The sequence below is a fragment of the Podarcis gaigeae genome, assembly GCF_964106915.1.
Source record: "Podarcis gaigeae genome assembly, chromosome: 2".
Classification (NCBI taxonomy): Eukaryota; Metazoa; Chordata; class Lepidosauria; order Squamata; family Lacertidae; genus Podarcis; species Podarcis gaigeae.
In genome coordinates, this window is record NC_139679.1 from 93090412 (window position 1) to 93110705 (window position 20294).

The 20294-nt window shown below is 42.7% G+C and overlaps 1 protein-coding gene across 2 annotated transcripts in view; it reads left to right on the plus strand.

Annotated features, from left to right (window-relative positions):
- The window catches only part of SUMF1 (sulfatase modifying factor 1), a 72753-nt gene that overhangs the window by 44450 nt on the left and 8009 nt on the right, over window positions 1–20294 (plus strand). Inside the window, exons 8-9 of one of the 2 annotated variants that reach the window (XM_083724999.1) lie at window positions 8659–8718; window positions 16606–19568. In XM_083724999.1, coding sequence (XP_083581125.1) covers window positions 8659–8718; window positions 16606–16719 — 174 coding nt within the window. In that variant the 3' untranslated portion in view covers window positions 16720–19568. Of the gene's footprint in view, window positions 1–8658; window positions 8719–16605; window positions 19569–20294 lie in introns of those variants that run through there. The other variant, XM_083725000.1, reaches the window with a different exon arrangement.

The following is a 20294-nucleotide window of genomic DNA, read 5'->3' on the forward strand; positions in this document are numbered from 1 at the left end:
TCCTCCTCCTCCTCCTCCTCTTCTTCTTCTTCTTCTTCTTCTTGACTAACTCTAGGCCAGACAGATAAAGCTGCACTCCCCTGCCTCAAGATTCTACATGGAAAAAGCAGAAGAAACCTCCCCAGTCCTGTAGGATCCCAGTGGTGAATTGGCTACTATCCATAGTGACTGTGCAGTCCCTCCACTGACAGAGGCAGTGTTCCGATGAATGCCAGTCGCTGGGAGCCACAAGTGGGTAGAGGGCTGTTGCACTCAGGTCCTGCTTGCAAGCATCCTTGGGGATTCTGGTTAGCCATTGTAAGAAAAGGATGCTGGACTAGATGGACCATTGGCCTGAGCCAGCCAGCTCCTCTTATGTTCTTAATGGGATCCCTCCCTCAAAGCAAGCCAACCAGAGTGCCAGGCATCTGTCCACCCAGCCACCCTTTGAAATGTGGGTAGAGTTATTCCCAAGAGGGGGAATAATTCCCGTATAGCCTTGCTATATATTCTGGGGAGCTCTCCCTCTTGGATGATGTATTCTTATTGCCACCTGAGTCTTGAATCAGTTTCTGGGTTACCAGAAGGAGGAATAAAATTTTATCAATAAAATATAAAATAAAATTCTACCTTTCTTTTGTCTCTTCCTACAATAGCCAACATCTGTCTATCCCTAAATCTGCAATAGATGACCTAATTGATTTGCCTGCCTTGGTTACTGCATCCCTCTTTCCCTGGCCTTCCTTGTTCTCATCTCTGCTGCCACAATTAGCCATCATTCATTGGTTTCCTTCACTTGATGCACTTCCACACAGCAGTTTTGTTTTGGGCTTGGCGTACCACATGCATGCAAGTTTTGTACAACATCCACGAAGCACTGTCCTCATCAACATGCCATCTCACATAATTTCCCCATTTAATCCAGGTTTACCATTTCCATAAGAAAATCATAATTGAAAAAACAGCAAAACTACACCCCCCCCAAAAAAAAATTGGACAGGGGAGTGGGATGGCATTTTCACTCTTCTTCTTCTTCTTCTTCTTCTTCTTCTATAAATTATACCTCGCTTTTCACCAAAAATAAAATAACCCAGTCCACAGTAAATTGCCTGTGGAATTTTTCTATCCAGCTTTCCTTTCTGGGATAAATTCTTTGTGTTTACTCAACAAAACTCTTCCTTCATTTTCCTTACCCGCCCAACCTTTTGTTTCTTATCTTTTTACTCTTTCTTCATCCAAGAATTCTTTCTAACTTTTAAAAGTGTTTCAACTCCACTTAGGTATCTATTTTCAGATCTTCCCTTAGAGTGCACCTTATCTCCCCACCCAAAATTTAGTTTCTCCATAGTTCTTTCCTCCCAGGATTATTGCAGAGCTGTACTGTACTTGTAACATGTGTGTTAACTTCTGTCCCTCCAGCGTTGGTCTCTCTCCTCTGAGCTAAATTGTAAGCCACTTTCAGGCAGGGAACTATTTTTAAGTCTGTGCTTGTACAGCGGCAAGCTGGCACTTAATAATTGGAAGTAATTAATAACAGTGCATGAATAATGACATATAATCAGAAGGTCTTTGGGAGGTGTCAAATAGGGCCCTTAGTTTGTCTCTTTCAAATCAGCCAGGCTGATTTTCAGGCTTTCGCTATGACTGAAGGCAAACAAGCAGCAAGATGCAAGCACAAGTAAATATTAGCTTTTCATGACCTTAACCTGCATATAAACTTAGGTGGGAACTTGACTCAGTGCTTGTTGCAACAATAATATACTACCCATATGGCACGCTGGGGCCTCTATATAGGACCAGTCCAGTGGTGGGGGTTCCTGCTGGATCTGTTGGATCACATTGCAGTTCTGAAGCAGTCCTGCTTCCGAGTCTTCACTGATTTCTAGTTTTGGTGGAAATTTTAGTAAATATTGTAAAAAAAAAAAATCCACATAAAAGAATAACAAAGGGAAAAAATCTCTCTTTTTTAAAAAGAAAGGCCAATTCAGTTCAAGGATTGTTTATCTAAACGACTCTGTCAGGGTTCCTTGCAAATTATATTTCAGAAACAGCTTGTTTACTCAGGTTCCTTTTAACCACAGGCAGATCATCCTGATATGAATGACTGATATATGAAGCCCATCTGTCGTCGCAATTTAAATAAAAACCAGCAGAAAAACAAATACATTCTGTATTCAGGCCACTACTTTTGTGACCTTGCAGATAACCTAACTGCATGTGTTGTAACTGGACTACATGTCCCATCACATTTGTCTGCTGGCCATGCTGACTGGGGCTGATGCGGGTTGTAGTCAAACAACGTCTGAAGAGTACCACATTGGCTACTCCTTCGGGTAAACTATGGTATAATGGATAGCAAGTAAAAGGAACAGTCAGGGTGACAGGAGATCGAGCGATACAGCTACATATACAAGCCTGCCCTTAGTAGGCTTGCAACATGCCATCTTCATAGCTCATGCTTTGGCTTGTTTAAAGCAAGCTCTGGCAAGTTTTTAAGCCACAATTTATGGTCCCATTTCTAACGATTTATGGTCCCATTTCTAACGACGAGCCAGATTTCATGGAAACGGAAATGAAACTGCTGCAGTCATTCTCCTGGCCGTGCAGGAAGAGGAGAGGGAAAGTGTGAGAATGAGAGGCTAACAGCAGCTCCTCCCATTAAACCATGATGCAGTGTTACATGCAAATGTCGCCAAAGATACTAGAGGACCTGCAAGTGTTATCTGGGAGAAATGGCAGTCTTTGGAAAGGGAGAGGTGTTTTTTTTAAAAAAAATAAAAATAAAACAATAACTTTGTTTTTTTTAAAATAAATCGGTTGTGGTTATTACACTCCTAAATTTAGGCAAACTTTTAAAGGCTTAGCTTAATCCTAGATTTTTCCAGAATGTGTTTTAAGATTCTGCATGGTATTTCTACACATGTATGATTGAGGGTATTTTTATTTTTAAAAGGTAAGCCATTCCAGAACCAGCCCTTAACTGTTCTTTTTAGAGTCAGGGTATGTGTGAAGAGAGAATGAGCTACAGAAGCATATTTGCGGCTAAATAAATAGAGGCCAACAAGCAGAGGGAGTGGATCTGTTAGGATGGGATATTTTCTACTTACCAGTGAATTCGTTCTACTGTAATAAATACTGTTTGTACTTGAAAGGGGATTCCATTAAGGGGATAATGTTGTGTAATGCAATAGGCAGCCTGAAGAAGGTACAGCTCAAGTGGCTCAGTAATGCGTGGCTATGTACTAATCCTATTTTGCAATAGGCAGTTTTCACTTTAATTTTTGCTTTGCTGCCAAAACACTCTTCTCTTGCATTCTCTTCATATAATTAATAGCTTTCGAGGGGGCACTTAATCCAAACAACTCCCTGCTCATTGTATCTGTGCTTTAGTAGCAGAGGTTATCCTTTTATAATCCTGAGCACACACCATGTTTGTGAGAGATTGAGCCCTTTGTGGAATCAGAGACTGCAAAGCTTTTCATATCAGTTGCTCTTCTTCCACCAGCAAAAGACTGACTACCCTAAGATCGGGTCACATTCAGTGTTGCTGTTGATAGACATGCTTCCTGGATTTTCAGTCACACTTTTTGTTGACGGCACAATGTTTCTACAGGGAACCCTGTTTCAGGCAGTGGGCAGGTCCTTTTCCACATTTTGTACACAGTTTGAGAGGTTCTTTAAGGCAATAGAACTCCCAGAAATTATATTAGTGGAGTTAAAAGGCACAGACCCTGAGAACTACAAGTACCTCTAGAAGGATTTTTGGCTGGCTCATATATCTCAGCAGATTGTGATTGAAACCAGTGGGATCAACCTGAAACCTTTGGTGACATTAAGAGTTGTAGCCAAATGTTAGTCGGAGTAGACACATTGGAATTAAAGGACATGGCTACCTTAGGGCCATTAATTTCATTGGGTCTACTCAGTTTAGGATTGTATCCAACATACTCAAACTAGAGCCAGGGCTTTTTCGGCTGTGGCTCCAATCTGGTGGAATGCTCTGTCACAAGAGACTAGGGCCCTGCGGGATTTGACATCTTTCCGCAGGGCCTGCAAGACAGAGCTGTTCTGCCAGGCCTTTGGTCAGGGTTCAGTCTGACTCCCTCCCCCCTTTCATAAGAACTTGCATGAAAGTGGCCTCCCAATTTTTCTCACAGGCCCATATAAGTTCAGCACAAACAGTTGGGCCTGGTGAGCATTTAAGGTCCCCAACCCTAATCTGCGGGTTGCCATCTGATTGGATTTTATTCTGATCCTGATCTGATTTGAGGATGTATTTTAATTGATTGTCTGCTTTTATGTTATACATTTGATGTTAGCCACTCTGAGCCCGGCTTCGGCTGGGGAGGGCGGGATATAAATAAAATTTATTATTATTATTAACTCTTTTGTAGTGAACAATGAGAGTGTCTCCCAACCCTCCGTATATCCAGTGGGTACAGGGGAGAAAAAGATTGGGATGTGGTAGCAGGCAGAGAATTACAAAATTTGCTTTGGTTTCTGCTTACAGTGCCAAATGAAAACAAAGGAGACCCAGATTTGAATTTTCAGTCAGCCATCAAGCTTTCTGAGTGACTTTGGGCCAGTCACAAGGAAGGAAAGATGGGATCCAAATGTCCACTGACAGAGGCATTATGCTTCTGAATACCAGTTCCTGGAAACCACAGAAGTGGGGAATGTTTTGCTCAGGTCCTGCTTGTGGACTTCCTGTAGGCATCTGATTGGCCCCTGTGAGAACAGGATGCTGGGCTAGATAGGCTACTGGTCTGATCCAGCAGGTTCTTCTTATATAAAACACACATCGGTGTATTAATTCTTGTATATAGAACATTAGACTGAAGGTAGGCTTGAAAGTGTGTAGACAGTATCCTTTGAAGCAAGAATGGTGTCGTGATCCTGGCATTCTGCAGGCGATTCAGCCCAAGGATTCAGAGTGGGAAGATGGAATTGTCCTCAAGGCCAGCCCCAGGTGTGCATACCAAACCAGGAGACCTATTCAAGATGAAACCATTGTCCCAGTATCTTTCTGTCCCCTCCTCTGACTCTTAGGACTCCAGCTCAGTCCTGGTAGAACCGCAGCATGAATCATGCTCATTCCCTGCAGTTCTGAAATCAAGGACTTCACGGATGCTGTGATTCAGCAGCATCAACAAACAAAAACAGAAGCAAGACAAGCATTGATGTTCTTTCTGATTCAAGACTTTATTTTACTTTTTGTTAAGGTTTTTTTTTTTTATAAAAATCCAACTTGATGCTCCAGCTACTTGCATGTAGCTAAAGGACCTGAATGGAGTTCCCATATAATACTAGAAACAAAGGGGTGCATATTTTTTCTACCTTATTTTTTCTGCATTTTAAATGCCTATAAGTAAAAAAATGAAAAGAGAGAAGTATGTAGTTATTACTGCATAGATCTCTCTTTTCATTTTTTTTTTTTTTGCTTATATGCTTTTCTTGAGATTCTTTTGGTCCTCAGACCCTGGATGCATTTAGAACACATAGCAGTACTAACAATGCTAATTACTAATACTTCCAATGACATTATGAAATAACATCATACAGATCGTTTTCAACCATAAGTTTCCCAAGGTTTGTAATATTAGAAAGCTTTCTTTTACTTCTCTCTCCTTGCCATTCCCAACAACACCTTACCATGCACTGTAGAGTATGGTTCTGTTACAGTCCTTGCCTTGCCAGCATCTTAAACCCTATCCCATTTCACCATTTTGCAAATTGTTCCTAGGGGACCCTGCTATATAGATCAGGCCAAAGGCCCATGTGTTCCATGTGTTAGAATTCCATGTGCCCACCAGGTGCCTTTGGGAAGTCCTGAAGCATGACAGCACTCTCTGCCCTTGTGCTCCCCAGAAACAGGTTTAAAGGCATGCCACCTTTGATACTGGACGTAGTACACAACCATCATGGCTGGTACCCCTGAACAGCCTTACCTTCAATGTTTTTCCCCCCATCATCCCCTTTTAAAGCTGTGTAAGATACATCTTGTGGTAGAAAATTCTATAGTATCCTGAATCTTACACCCTTCAGCTTCACTTTGATGGCTCCTGGGTTCCAGAATTATGGGAGAGGGAGGAAACTTCTGCCTATTTTCTCTACACCATGCATAATTTTATTCGCCCTCTATCCTGTCCTCACCTTACTCCCCAGCTTTTAAAATCTAAAAACTCCCAAATGTTTTAATCTTTCCTCATAGAGGAGTTGCTGCAGCCCATTGGTCATTTTTGTTGGCCCTGTTTGGTACTTTTTTCAGCGCACCATTTCCCCCTCAGCTCTAAAGCACTCTTTTTACACAAAGCTGTAGGTTCCCGGCATTAGTAATTTCCTTTAGACATCACCTTTTGGCAGCTGCTGGGAAGCTGCTGTTCCCCAGGGCTGCAGAGCTTTCTGAGGGTCCCAGGAGCCAAAGCAGGAAAGGGCCAGTTGTTGTTTTGTCAGATTTCCACTGCTTAAGGATTTAGTCCTTTGTGTGCCTCTTCCCACTTCTGAGTTGACTAGCAGAAGCCAAACAAACAAACAAACAAACAAACAAAATGATCAGATATATTTACTAAAAGATTTATATCCAGCAGTTTCTACTGAATCGATCTTCAAGATAGCAATGATTTTCTTTTTTAAAACAACAAACCAAAAAACAACATAATTTTACCAGTTCCATTAATTTGCCTTGTTTATACAGGTTGTAAAGCTCGGCTATTCTTGGAGCATCATTTGGGTTACCTTAGTACAGAATGTCAATTTTTTAAAAAATGGAGTAGAGCACATAGCCTAGTCATAGCACAAATGACACAATTAAGGTAGCTCAAGATTAATTCCAGAATTAGTTGGTTATTACAGTTTCTGCCCAGTATGTTTTTGAGGTGAATGAGTCCTTTTAAACCTTAATTCTTAATTAATTAAACTCCACACAGGGTTTTGTTATCTACTGCCTGAGCTGTAATCTTTATTAAATCACAAAATGCTAAAGTACATGCACCTGGCAAATCGCAAGGGAATGATTCTTACCCAGCTATACTCTTTGAGGAATGACGGGTTTTGTCAATTCAAAATTGGGTTGATTAGCAGCTATGCAATTGTTCCTGAATAATCTCTTTCCAGGCCTTTTATTTGGTGCCTTGGCAAGCAAGGTTGTGTTGGTAGTAGAATACTGGCTTTCCAGGGCTTCGACCATTTGTGGTATCTCAGAAAGCAAGTACTTTCAAAAGCAAACAAAATTTCCCCAGAGCCATGCTGTTTAAGAGCATAGGATGAGACCTGCTGGATCAGGCCAAAGACCCATTGAGTCCAGCATAGTGGGCAACCAGGCCTATGGGAAAGGGGGACCTCAGTGCATCAATGCTCTCCTCACTTGCAATTTCCAGAAACTAGTATTCAGAGGTACACTGCCTATGTCAGTTGAGGTATGGCATAGCCTTATCCTCTTTGAATTTGTCTAATACTCTTTCAAAGCCATCTAACTTGGTAGCCATAGTTTTAAGTATGTACTGTGTGAAGAAGCCTGTTCTGAATCTTCCAACACTCTGCTTCATTGGATGACCCGACTTCTAGCGATACAAAAAAGGAGAATTCACTTTCTCCGCACCATGCAAGATTTTATAAACCTCTGCCATGCCCCCTATTACTCACCTTTTGTCCAAACTTAAAAGCCCCAGATGTGATAACCTTTCCTCGCAGGAGCATGGTTCATTTTAGTTTTCCACCATAGAACATTTTCTGGCTGTACAATATCTGTTTAACCATGTGATAGTTAATGTGTGTTGTTTTTACCTGTCTGAAAGCAGGAGTGGGGCGAGATCTATATGCTTCTCAGGTCCTGAGAGATATGCTGATAGCGGCACACATTATGGGAATATGGTAAAGGTAAAGGGACCCCTGACCATTAGGTCCAGTCGTGACCCACTCTGGGATTGAGGCGCTCATCCTGCTTTATTGGCCGAGGGAGCCGGCATACAGCTTCCGGGTCATGTGGCCAGCATGACTAAGCCGCTTTTGGTGAAACCAGAGCAGTGCACGGAAATGCTGTTTACCTTCCCACCGGAGCAGTACCTATTTATCTACTTGCACTTTGGCATGCTTTTGAACTGCTAGGTGGGCAGGAGCAGGGACCGAGCAACGGGAGCTCACCCCGTCACGGGGATTTGAACCGCCGACCTTCTGATCAGCAATGGGAATATGGACTACCACCAAATAGGTGAATGTATCACAGTGATGCATCTCTTAAATTGGCACAAATCTTAAAGCTATATGCCACAGGAGCACAGCAAGTTGGACAGAATTATACTAATTGTTAATACGTTTTCAATCCATCACCACAATTTCAGTGTCACTGAGCTCTGAGTAGCATGTTATAAACTTACCCAGGGAAACCAAAATAACATGCTTGCTGCAGACTTGACAGAAGAAAGCAGCAATTAGACACTGATGCAGTCACTGCTGCGCTTTGGCTGGAGCAATTACGATGGACTGTCTTCTAGTCCTGAGCAATGTAATTATTTTCTAGCTTTTTCAAACCCCCCTCCCCCTCCCCCTCCCGCCTGCCAAGCAGCTGCAGTTTGCTTACACAAAGATTAGAACATCTCTTAATTCCTTTCTACCTCTCCGTTGGGTGGTGTTTGCTCCTAGTTTTGTACAGATGATCAGTCATTGGTATTTTTCCATCCACAGAAAGGACCCCCGACCGGGACTGACCGAGTGAAGAAAGGAGGATCCTATATGTGCCACAAGGTAATGCTAAAAGGCAGTTGTCAATCTGCTGCTGTGCAATAGGCTCTTATTTTGTACGCCTGAGAATTAGTGACATAAAGTGACACACAGAGAGAATTGCATCTCGTGGTGCACATCTGAAAAGAAGCACTTCTGGGTGGACAAATGTGGCGGGGTGGGGTGGGGGAGATAAAACAATGAACTGTTAATTTGAATTCCCATTTATCTAAGCTGAGATAAAATATCAGTCGTCTCCTAATTTTAGCTTGACGGCAATTTAGCTGTCCCACTTTTGCATAGTTAAGACAGCAAGGAACTTTGCAATCTTCCTTTTACTCCAGCGGCCAACCCACACAACTGCTGGCACAAGTGCTTCTTGAAATCAAGCTTCTACCGGGGCCTCTTCAAGTGCAACAGTGTTAAGGATATAAGGAGAACGATGCTGAATTGCAAACAAGGCCCATCTCACTCTCAGGGGTGAGATCTCAGGGGTGAGAACTGGATCTGGTGGGCGAGCCAGATCCTTATCTCCCTGCCCCAGTTTGACAACTAGTTATGGCCACCTGATGTCAGTCACCTGATGTCACAAGGATGTCAGGCAACTCAGTTTCGCCTGTGCAGTAGTTTGAAGGCCTCCCTCCCCACAAAAAACCCTCTGATTGTCAGAGTTTGCATAGCACATGGATCTATGCAAGTTCTGGGCTTTGCAGGTGCCTCCAGCTGATCAGCAATGTCTGCAGCTCTTATGGCCCAGCCATGCTTGCACTTTCCTCATACCTGATGTTACATCAGATGTAGAGCAGGTGGGTGTAGCTTGGCCAAAACGGGCTTCTAGGCGAACTGGAAAAGCCTGGCCAGCTAATTAGGCCTGTGGGTTGGAGGTTCCCTACTGCTGACAAATCTAAGTCCTCAACCGCATCCCCAGAAGAAGGAGATGAAGAAGAAGATTATTTTGGCAGGTTGATTTAGAGCTATGGTGATTGGAATAATGTAAAGGTAAAGAGACCCCTGACCATTAGGTCCAGTCATGGCCAACTCTGAGGTTGCAGCGCTCATCTCGCTTTATTGGCCAAGGGAGCCAGCGTACATGACTAAGCCGCTTCTGGCGAACCAGAGCAGTGCACGGAAACACCGTTTACCTTCCTGTCAGAGCAGTACCTGTTTATCTACTTGCACTTTGATGTGCTTTCGAACTGCTAGGTTGGCAGGAGCAGGGACCGAGCAACAGGTGCTCACCCGATTGCAGGGATTCGAACCGCCGACCTTTTGATCGGCAAGTCCTAGGCTCTGCGGTTTAACCCACAGCGCCACCCACGCCCCTTGATTGCAATAAGAGGAGTGTGCTATTGAGGGAAGAAGCTATTGGTGGATTGTGTATATGTACCTACCACCTCTTGAAGATCCCAGGACACCTGTACTTTATTTTTTAAAACATGGTCTTACAACCAGTTAGGATTCTGGCTCCTGTCACCACTACAATGCCAGGATGTCAGCCGAGCGATTGGTTTTCTAATGCGGAGACTCTCAATTGCTGAGCCTGATGATAGTGTACTTTTTAGGCCTCCAAAATCAAGGATGCTAGCTGTTTTTATATGATAGTGAACTATATTCTGCAGGAGCTATGTAATTAAACAGAGCCCTCAGCTGACCCTACAGTAGTTCACACCCAACCTTGGGTGCTGAGATGTGTTTTAACCTAAGAGGAAACCAAGAGAACATCTTAGCTAAATGCTTAATTTCCCTTCTTTTCTTTTTTAAAATAGCATGCTTTCTGGCCTGGAAAGTTATTGCAGGTAGGAATGTAAGCCACCTCAGCCACAAAGCTAAATTTAAGATTGTGGGATCTCCAATAATCTTTATGAAGCTAACTTTTGCTAGAGCTGGACTACTCACCTTCAAAAGAAAAAAAGAGGAGAACCTATGACCCTCAAGATGATGTTGAACTCCAAACCACATCTGTCCCAGCCAGCATGGTCAGGGAAGATGGGCTCTGTAGTTCAAATATCATCTGAGGTGCCACAGGTTTCCCCTCCTTGCCTTATGATGATGAATTGAGTACAGAGACAAGACAGACAAGCAGTCTACCTTTGCATTCTTCTCATCTTAAATATGAAAGTTTTGGGAGAAGTTGTTAAATAGATTGTGGGAAAAACTCGAGAATATAAGAGAAGTTAATGATAAATAAATAAATCCTACATTCTTAGCAACCACTAATTGATATGAAACACTTCTTTCACAGCGTTGTAATAGGAAATGCATGTTCCTCCATCTCCACAATTTGGTTAATTCCAATGAACCACACAGCATAATTCTTAGGGGGGGGGGGAAACCACCTAAGTCACAGCTATGACCCCAATTTTATTTATTCTAATTAAAAATTAATCTTACTGTGTTTATCTTTTCATTTGGGTGCTTTGAAAGGTCCTGTTTTAAAAGACACTTTAAGATTCTCATCTGTAACCTATCCTCCATAGGAAGCTTACATTTCCTACTTTCAGATCACATGTTCCAGGTTTTATTTTGGGGTGAAATCAATGTCACACATTAATTAGCAGATTTGATTAAATTAACAGCGGCATTGCAGTTTTCTTTACAGATGAGTAATATGGCCCATTTTAGAGTCTACTGAAGATAGTGTAGTCTTCTTTCTTTTCTTTTTTTTAAGGATGTGAAAAGTCATCTGTTATCTCAGGGTCAGAAAGCACAGTATAACGAAGCAGTGCAGAGCCTTTACTAAACTTTACTTCTGGATTGTCTATCCATTTCTAGGGTTTAGACATAGGTAAGGTAACTGAGACTAAATCTGCAGGAGATTATCTGAAATAAGCCAAGAAGCTTTCTCTGAATTCTGAAAGTACCAACTTGAATTATCCCCTCCTGAGCCCATAAATTCCCAACCTCCCTTTCCTCCTATTACTTATAGTAGAATACTCTTCAAAGCCGCTTTTGTTTCAGCACGACAACTGTACAAAAGATTTCATACGCCCAGCAATAAATGTTAGAGGTCAAATGGCATAAGCTTACTTAGAGATCTTATATGCAGATTTGTTCTTTGTCTTTTGCCTGTCAATAAACAGTGTTTGGGTGTGAAAATAAAACAACCTGTAAACAGAGAAACTGACAAAGTGTTATGATAGACAGCAGGCATACTAACACAACACTTTTCCTTGCTGTCCAAAGATGTCTCCGCAAGTTTAACAGTTCAAAGTGACCTGCCTTTATGAAGCAATCAAAGTGATCTACCTGTAAGGAGCACCACACAATCCTTGCACTTGTATTGCCTTGTGTTTTCCCACCTTATACCTTGCCAGTCCCAAGCTTAACATTATAATATGTGGTTTGTGCCAGGATTTTAAAATTATAGCTTGCAAAAAAGAGCAAAACACAAAGGTCAGACACGATCTAGATGAAGGTTACACATTTTTTAAGGAAGAAGAAGAAGAGTTTGGATTTGATATCCCGCTTTATCACAACGCGAAGGAGTCTCAAAGCGGCTAACATTCTCCTTTCCCTTCCTCTCCCACAACAAACACTCTGTGAGGTGAGTGGGGCTGAGAGACTTCAGAGAAGTGTGACTGGCCCAAGGTCACCCAGCAGCTGCATGTGGAGGAGCGGAGACGCGAACCCAGTTCACCAGATTACGAGTCTACCACTCTTAACCACTACACCACACTGGCTCTCCAGTGTGGCCTGTTGAACTCATTCATTCAAGGGCCTATTGAACTCATTCATTGCGACTTTGTTCGGAGTAAGCATAGAATCATAGAGTTGGAAGGGATCCCAAGGGTGATCTACTTCAAGCCCTCTGCAGTGCATGAATATGATTAGGCTGCCCGTCCTGTTTGTTTCAGTATGAGAGTAAAGCACCTGCCCAATTGTGGCGGGCTGGTTTACAGTCTCCCTTCTGCCCACCAATTCATGGAGCCCCTGGGGTCTTACAGTCCTGCAGCTGCCCCTCAGTTTGTCATGGCGGAGGCACTTAAGGGAAATAGGGGAGGTGGTCTCTTGGAGGCACTGCGGGAGGCCGTTCCAGGCACAATGACAACATACCACAGCAACACAGAGATGGAAAGGGAAGTGCCCAAAATGAACTTGTAAGTGAGAAGAGGGAGCGACCACGGGCTTGAAGTGGCAGGGTGATGCAAGGACATCAGTGCTGCCATTGCAGCAGCAGCAGTAATCTAGGGCAGGGTGTGTTGGAACAGCAGAAGCGTCCAAAGGAGAGCGCAGCAGCAGTGATACTGTTGAGGAGAAGCTAGATTTTGCTGGTCAGGAAAGGAAATGACCATAATACACAGAGCTTGCCTATTGAGGTACGTGAACGGCCTACAGGTTCTGGGTACAGAAATATTAAAGCTAGAAGAAGGAATGCAGCAGTAACCTTGTGGCTACAGGCCCAGCTTCGGGAATTGTGGAATGGGGAAAGAGAAATAGATTAAGCAGTGGATGACCAGGGGCAGACGGAGTGAAGAAAACTGGGACTGTGATGAGTTTGAGAGAAGCTTCCGGAGGGAAAGAGGATTCTCAGCATCAACAGTAGCTGAGAGGAGATATGAAATTACACTGACGTGTGTCTTGTAGCTGATGGTTATGTTGTATATTCTGGCATGTCACTTTTAGCCCATCCTTGCTATATCAAATTAATTGAATCTCTACACTGACTGGCAATTTTTGAAATCCCAGGGCACAGCTGTATGGTCCACCCTTCCTCTTTCTTAAGTTTTCAGTCAATTAAATAAGATTCTCCTAGACATATGTCATTACCTCTCTGTTCCAGGTCATCTTAATTCAAAGTCAGTTGTTGACCCATGAGCCGAGTTTTAATGCAGAAGGAAAATGAGTAGTCAGTGTTGATGACTGATCTCGTTTAATGGGAAAAGTCATCTTGATGTCATGCGTCCCAACAACTGCTGACTGTATCAATTTAATCAGTCACATAAGGAAATGTTTGGCTTTTCTAAATGTAGTGCTGCTCAGATAGTCAAACACGAAAAACTGAAAGCAGAACCCTCTGCCTTATTCGGTAAGTTTCTGTCTTCTGCCACAAATTAATAGGGTGGCCACAGGCAAACCAAATCCAGTTATGGATTTGCCTTACAAAGTGCATCCGGTCATTAAGTAAACATTTTGGGCTACAGCCCATAACCCCAGAATCTCTACTAGACAGAAAGGTTGAATCTGTTTATTAAGCTATAAATCCCATTGGGGGTTACTGGCTATAGACTATGAGTGATCCAGCTGTGATCACCTGTGATTATGTGCTGCAGGATTAGGCACTGGATGGTCCTTTTAATCAAGATCTTACATGCTATATTGTGATAATGTGTGTAACTATTTTGAGATAAGCCTCTGTTGGCAAAAAAACAAACAAACCAGTGGTCTATTATTAGATTTGTATCTCACTCTTCCTCCCAAGAATCCCAGGACAGCAGGCCTAGTCTTTGCATCAAATGAGATTGATTGGTGGGTGGGTGGTTGTGGCAAACACATACAAGAAATGCAGGTTTATGTCTTTCTGTGAATGGTAATGGATAATTGGATTTTAAAATTTGCTATACTATCACATAGCTTCTAAACAGGATCAATAGAAAGAGTTTGGCTGTATAATAGGTGGTTGAGTTTTGCCCCATGAACTAAGGTTTTCTCTCTTGTGCACCCCGTAGCCAGTGCTCACAGCTATCTATTAAAGTCCAAATGAGTTGATTTCAGTGGATCTGTACATGCTGAGCCAGCCTTGCAAATGCTTAAAGCACATACCTACAGTAGGGTTACAGATACACTTACAGATGTGTTGGAAGTATTCTCAGGTAAATACTCTCCAGCCTGTTGAAACTGCCAACTTTGTTGACTTTAATGTGTTTTAATAATTATGTAAATAAGATATTGGGATTTATTTCGAGTTAATGGGTTGTATCCAATGGGTGCTTTGCACTAGTGAAAAGCATTTGCCAGTCACTCCTACCACCTTCAAGGGATGCAGGTGGCGCTGTGGGTTAAAGCCTCAGCGCCTAGGACTTGCCGATCGAAAGGTTGGCGGTTCGAATCCCTGTGGCGGGGTGCGCTCCCGCTGCTCGGTCCCAGCGCCTGCCAACCTAGCAGTTCGAAAGCACCTCCGGGTGCAAGTAGATAAATAGGGACCGCTTACCAGCGGGAAGGTAAACGGCGTTTCCGTGTGCGGATCTGGCTTGCCAGAGCAGCGATGTCACGCTGGCCACGTGACTCGGAAGTGTCTCCGGACAGCGCTGGCCCCTGGCCTCTTAAGTGAGATGGGCGCACAACCCCAGAGTCTGTCAAGACTGGCCCGTACGGGCAGGGGTACCTTTACCTTTACCTTTACCTACCACCTTCAGTATCATTTCCCAAACTGTTCTAGAGGGTCCCCCAACTCTCAGCAGCACATCTTTTGGAGGGCTGCAGTGGATTGGGGGTGAGCAGGTAACAAATATTGAAACTGTGTGCTCTGTAAGGATGAGGGTTTTTTCCCCTAGTTCAAATCCATTTGGATGCAATTTGGAAAGTTTTCAGATTATAGGGATAACAGGCAATTGCAAAATTATGGAACAAAAATTTGTGTCCCATTAACTGTGTGTGTGTGTGTGTGTGTGTGTGTGTGTGTATTACAGATAGACCCCATAACCCCAGAATCTCTACTAGGTATGTGGTTGTGGACATCAGGTATGGACACCAACAGCATTTCTCTGTTACCACTTCCCCATCTCTAAATATATCACTGTATCACACAGATACTGCTGCCTTACATATCGCCACAGCAGATATGCTAAAGGATTACAAGGGGCTGAGATCACTATGGCAACAAAATTCCTATCATTCTCTTACAGCTGCACTTCTCAAAAGATAAGGCAGGCCTCCCCAAGGAGATTGAAACGATTGCTAGGGAGGCGCAGTCCATGACAGAATATTTTTTTAAAAAAAGGGCAAAAAGTGTGGAGGAGGATTTTAAAAGAAGCTAAAGTGGAGAGAAAGTGACAATTCTTCTTAGAGGCTCATTCAAAGGTGGTAAAACATTGGCACCAAGACCCCTGACTACTAAAGGGGTTTCAGATCACGCGCCAAGAGACTCATAAAAAGCATCCCTGGCTTGACTACGTCTTCCCACAGATGCTGCTAGGCAAGGGGAATTATACACCTAGGAAAACATTACAGGTTTGATAGTCTCCTATGGCAGAAAAAGTGAAGGGGTCCAATCTGTGACTACTTGAGAGTCAGGGTACTGGATGATCTGGAACCATTTCCAAAATAGAACCATAAAACAGAGCCAGTGTGGTGTAGTGGTTAAGAGCGGTGGGCTCGTAATCTGGTGAACCGAGTTCACTTCCTCGCTCCTCCACATGCAGCTGCTGGGTGACCTTGGGCTAGTCACACTTCTCTGAAGTCTCTCAGCCTCACTCACCTCACAGAGTGTTTGTTGTGGGGGAGGAAGGGAAAGGAGAATGTTAGCCGCTTTGAGACGCCTTAGGGTAGTGATAAAGCGGGATATCAGATCCAAACTCTTCTAAAATTGTAGAGTTGGAGGATGTTCTTAAAGTCAGAAGGTGTTGTTTTGCTTGTTGGAGTTGAGTTCCAGTAATATTTGCCCGAGTGAAAAAGCCATGAAATGCGAAACTGGTGCCAAGCCTTTACATCAGTAGTGCACAGGAGAAAACCTAACCATTTTTCTTCTCATCCTAAAGAGGCAGGCTGTCAAGACCATCCCTTAAGAAGACGGGCTAATTTATCTAGTTATGATTTTTCGTTTCAGGCAGGCCCAATTTTTTTAGGAGGCTACCGCACATGTTCCTTGTTGTTGATATAGGATCTCCCCAGTGCAGAGCTACTTTGCCATGTTCAGCTAATGAATTGGCACCCTTTAATTGACACCCGTGGTAATGTCACTATTGTCCCTCTCAGTCCTACTGCTATAGGTATCGATGCACAGCCCGAAGCCAAAATACCCCTGACAGCTCTGCTTCGAACCTGGGGTTCCGCTGCGCTGCTGACACACTGCCTGACTACTTAAAGTGACAAAGGCTGGCTGGCAGCTGTGGAGGACCGAAAGATCTCACCCGAGGCGAGAAGCGCTTAAGGAAGAGAAGGACTGTGGCTCAGTGAAGGATGTCTTTCTTGGAAAGATGAAAATTGAAATGCTGAACTTTCTGCTTTAATGAACCTTGGCGAGAGGGGGGAAACGGGCTGGATTTCCATTTGTATTTCTGGAAATCTAGCATTGATGTATGGAGTATTAACTTTGATTGTTTTACGTCTGAGAACCGAGAAGAATTATGGCCATGAATTGAGGGGGTTCTCTCTTAATAAGGAAAAGAAATGTTTAGAGGCAATTGGCTTCAACTAGGAGATGGATTTACCAAAGCAGGAAGTGAAATGCTGCTTTATTTATTTTAATAACAATTCAGTGTGTGGCTTCCAAGTGGCCCCCCAATACCAGATATGGCCAACTTCCTGCAATATTGGAATCAACTTTGGTTTAATTAGCCTTGTGGATTACAGTCCTAAAGATGCAGGTATCAGTATATACAGTATGAATTAGTTGCAAATTTGTTTTCACGGAGTGTGTAGAATCCTTATAGGAGCTACAAATGACCCAAATTAGAAAAATGTGCACAAACAATGCATTTAATATTTCCAGTTTATCCTTGTTGCCAAATCTAAGGTACTTTCACTAAGGATTGAAACCTATATACATTTAGTTAGGAGTAACGTTGGCATTTCTGGACCAAATGTGATTGTTGGTTGAATGAAAGGGACATCTGAAGTGTTGGTGTGTGGAATGAGGAGGGCTAGGGTGAAAATCAGACACAGTGTACACCAGAGGTGGGAAACCTGGACCCTCTAGGTGTCTTTGGATATTTCCTACCAAACTGCCATTGAACTTTTGCACATCACTGACTTATACTAAGCAGTCTCCTTTTGCAGAACAGCAAAAAGTTCTTTCTCTAGTCAGTGGGGGGGGGGAATACATAAAAAATAATGATAGGGGAAATGAAGATGAAAATAAGTTGTGAGGCTTAAATGTGCTAATACTGAGACCTAGCTATAGAATTTTGAAGCAGTTAACGAATATCTTTGATGTCATTCGGTCTGAGAACTGATAAAGGTGGAAGCCACACCGTTTTGCTGTAAGAATTTAAAATTTCTGTCTTGTTTCTAATCACTATAAAGTGTGTGTGTATGTGTGTGTGTGTGTGTGTGTGTGTGTGTGTGTACACACACTAGTCTTCTGGTTGTAAATGGTTTTAACTTTTAACTTATTTTGATTCTGCATTTTATATACAGGTAGTTGTAACCTACTCAGGAACCTTATGATGGGTAAGAAATACAATAAATCAGGCATAACCAATGAAGTGCCTTCCAGGTGTTTCTGGATTATAACTCCTGACATTCATGACCATTGGCCATGGGGCTGATGGGAGTTGGAGTCTTAAGCACATCTGGTGGGCACCATGTTGTTAACCCCTGAAATGCCATTACTACTTAGGGATAGTGAACCTATGGCACTACAGCTGTTGTTGAATTCTAACTTCTGTCATGCCTGACCATTGGCTGCTGGGGGTCCATCTGGTGGGCCACAAGTTCCCCACCTTTGACAAAATATTTCTAATCATATGAATTATGCATCTGTTAATGCTAAGCAAGCTGGTGTGCTGTAAGCTTCTCACATTTCATGATGCTGTAAAATACATGGTTTTTAAATTCATTTAATTCGAGTAGCTTATTCATTTTTGCCTATTTATTCTACTGTTTTCCATTCTTCTTCCAAAGAAGGATATCGTATCTGTTTGGTGTTTTGATACAATGGAACTGGATACCACAGAAACATTTTCACTGTAAAACCATTTATGGTTGAGTTCTGGGTAGTAAATGTACAGATTTTGACCTTGGCAGAATAACCAACCCAAACCATCAAAGTGACTTCTGTGTAATGGAAACTGCCAGTATTAACTTGTATATAGCTGCACATGGTGTGGCCTAGTAAATAGCACAAAACTGAGATGAACTAAGTTAATCAACAGCACACGCTTGGATAGTTTTGGCCTTGGTTCCCATGTGTAAAATGGAAGTCTCATTCACTGGGGTGAATGAGACAAGGATGTTAAAGTGCTAGAAGGATTAACAATCACCACAGCCTCATTCTGCCTAATGGTAGGGCCAGCCCTGTATTTGTTTTGCTGACAGTGGGGCAAGTTATAGCAAACTGCTGGAAAACTGAGGAAGAAATAGCTTTGACTATCTGGTACTGTCTAGACTACATTGTTAGCAGGGAAACTTATTAAGCAGATAAGAGTAGCATGAGCTTGTGTTGCAACAGATGACTTTTTGCAAGTGTGGCACTGCTTTTATACCTCATATTAATCATCACTAAAGCCACCAGCTACCCACAATGACCTCTGCAAGGGCATCTTCAGATGCCAGTTTTCACAAAATGCACAGAATATGAAACAAACCTTTACCACAAATACACACTGAGAAATTAGTAACACACTTCTGTATCTAATTGTCTTGTTAAGAAAAGCATTAAGAAGTTCACACCAGCAGTTTAGCACAGAAATTTGAACATGTCCAGCACTCATTTCTGTTCATTCCTGCCACTATAATGCTCAGGGATTTCTTCACTATACTGGATCCCATATTGAAATCCATTGGTAATTATTTAGCAGTTTCACTCATCTTCCGCTTTCTAGCAAATACATTTAAAGGTTGACAACTCAGTCAAGATTGTTGCCTGGATCAAGCAATGCGTTTTGTTTTCCATGTTTCTTTGGGCAAGAAAAGTGCTTCCCCTTTTTCTTCCTGGTCCTGCAATTTTCTTTTAAAAATACAAAATCAAAATAAATAAATCATGGCTTCTAATTAAACACTCTGTTCCCAGTTGTGATTCTTGCATTGGGCTAGTGTTTTGCTTGCTTAGCTATTCAGCGTTTGCGGCATTTCCTGTCCTAAGTAATTGTTGTCAGTCCAGCTGTGAATTTAGCAAATCGCCCTGTGTTCTACTAGGGAAGAAGTGCCCAGCAAGATTTGGAGACGTGGAAAGATGGAGATGGGGATTTTGTTGTTATGTTAGATTGTGTCAGAGGGAGTTGTTTTGATCATAACGGAAAGTGCTCAGCTGTTGTTGTATCATCCTGTAGCCTTTGATTGCACAAGTTTGCTGTCTAAAGTTATCATCAAAGGCTTTCCTGTTTGTGCTATGGCATAACACTGCAGGAGGCAAGTTGTGTTGGGAAGTGTGCCCCAGTGCAGTTCTCCAGTTATGAACCCTGATTCATGCAACAGTAACTGAGAAGCAACTAGGTGGGTAGAACCTTGACTCCCATCCTTCAAGTTCATTCAGCTACACCCTGAAATCTGAGAAAACCACTTGATCCTGTGCATGCATACTCAGAAGTAAGTCTCACTATGTTCAGTAGGGCTTGCTCTCAAGTACGAATAGGATTTCATGATGAAATTACAATTCCTGCTTCTCCACTGGCACAGAGTGATCCTTTGCACTATACCCACAACCTGTAACCTGTCTCAGTCAACGCAAAACATATTTACAAGCTTAAAACCATTCCTTGATCTTTCCTGCTGGTGTATCTAGC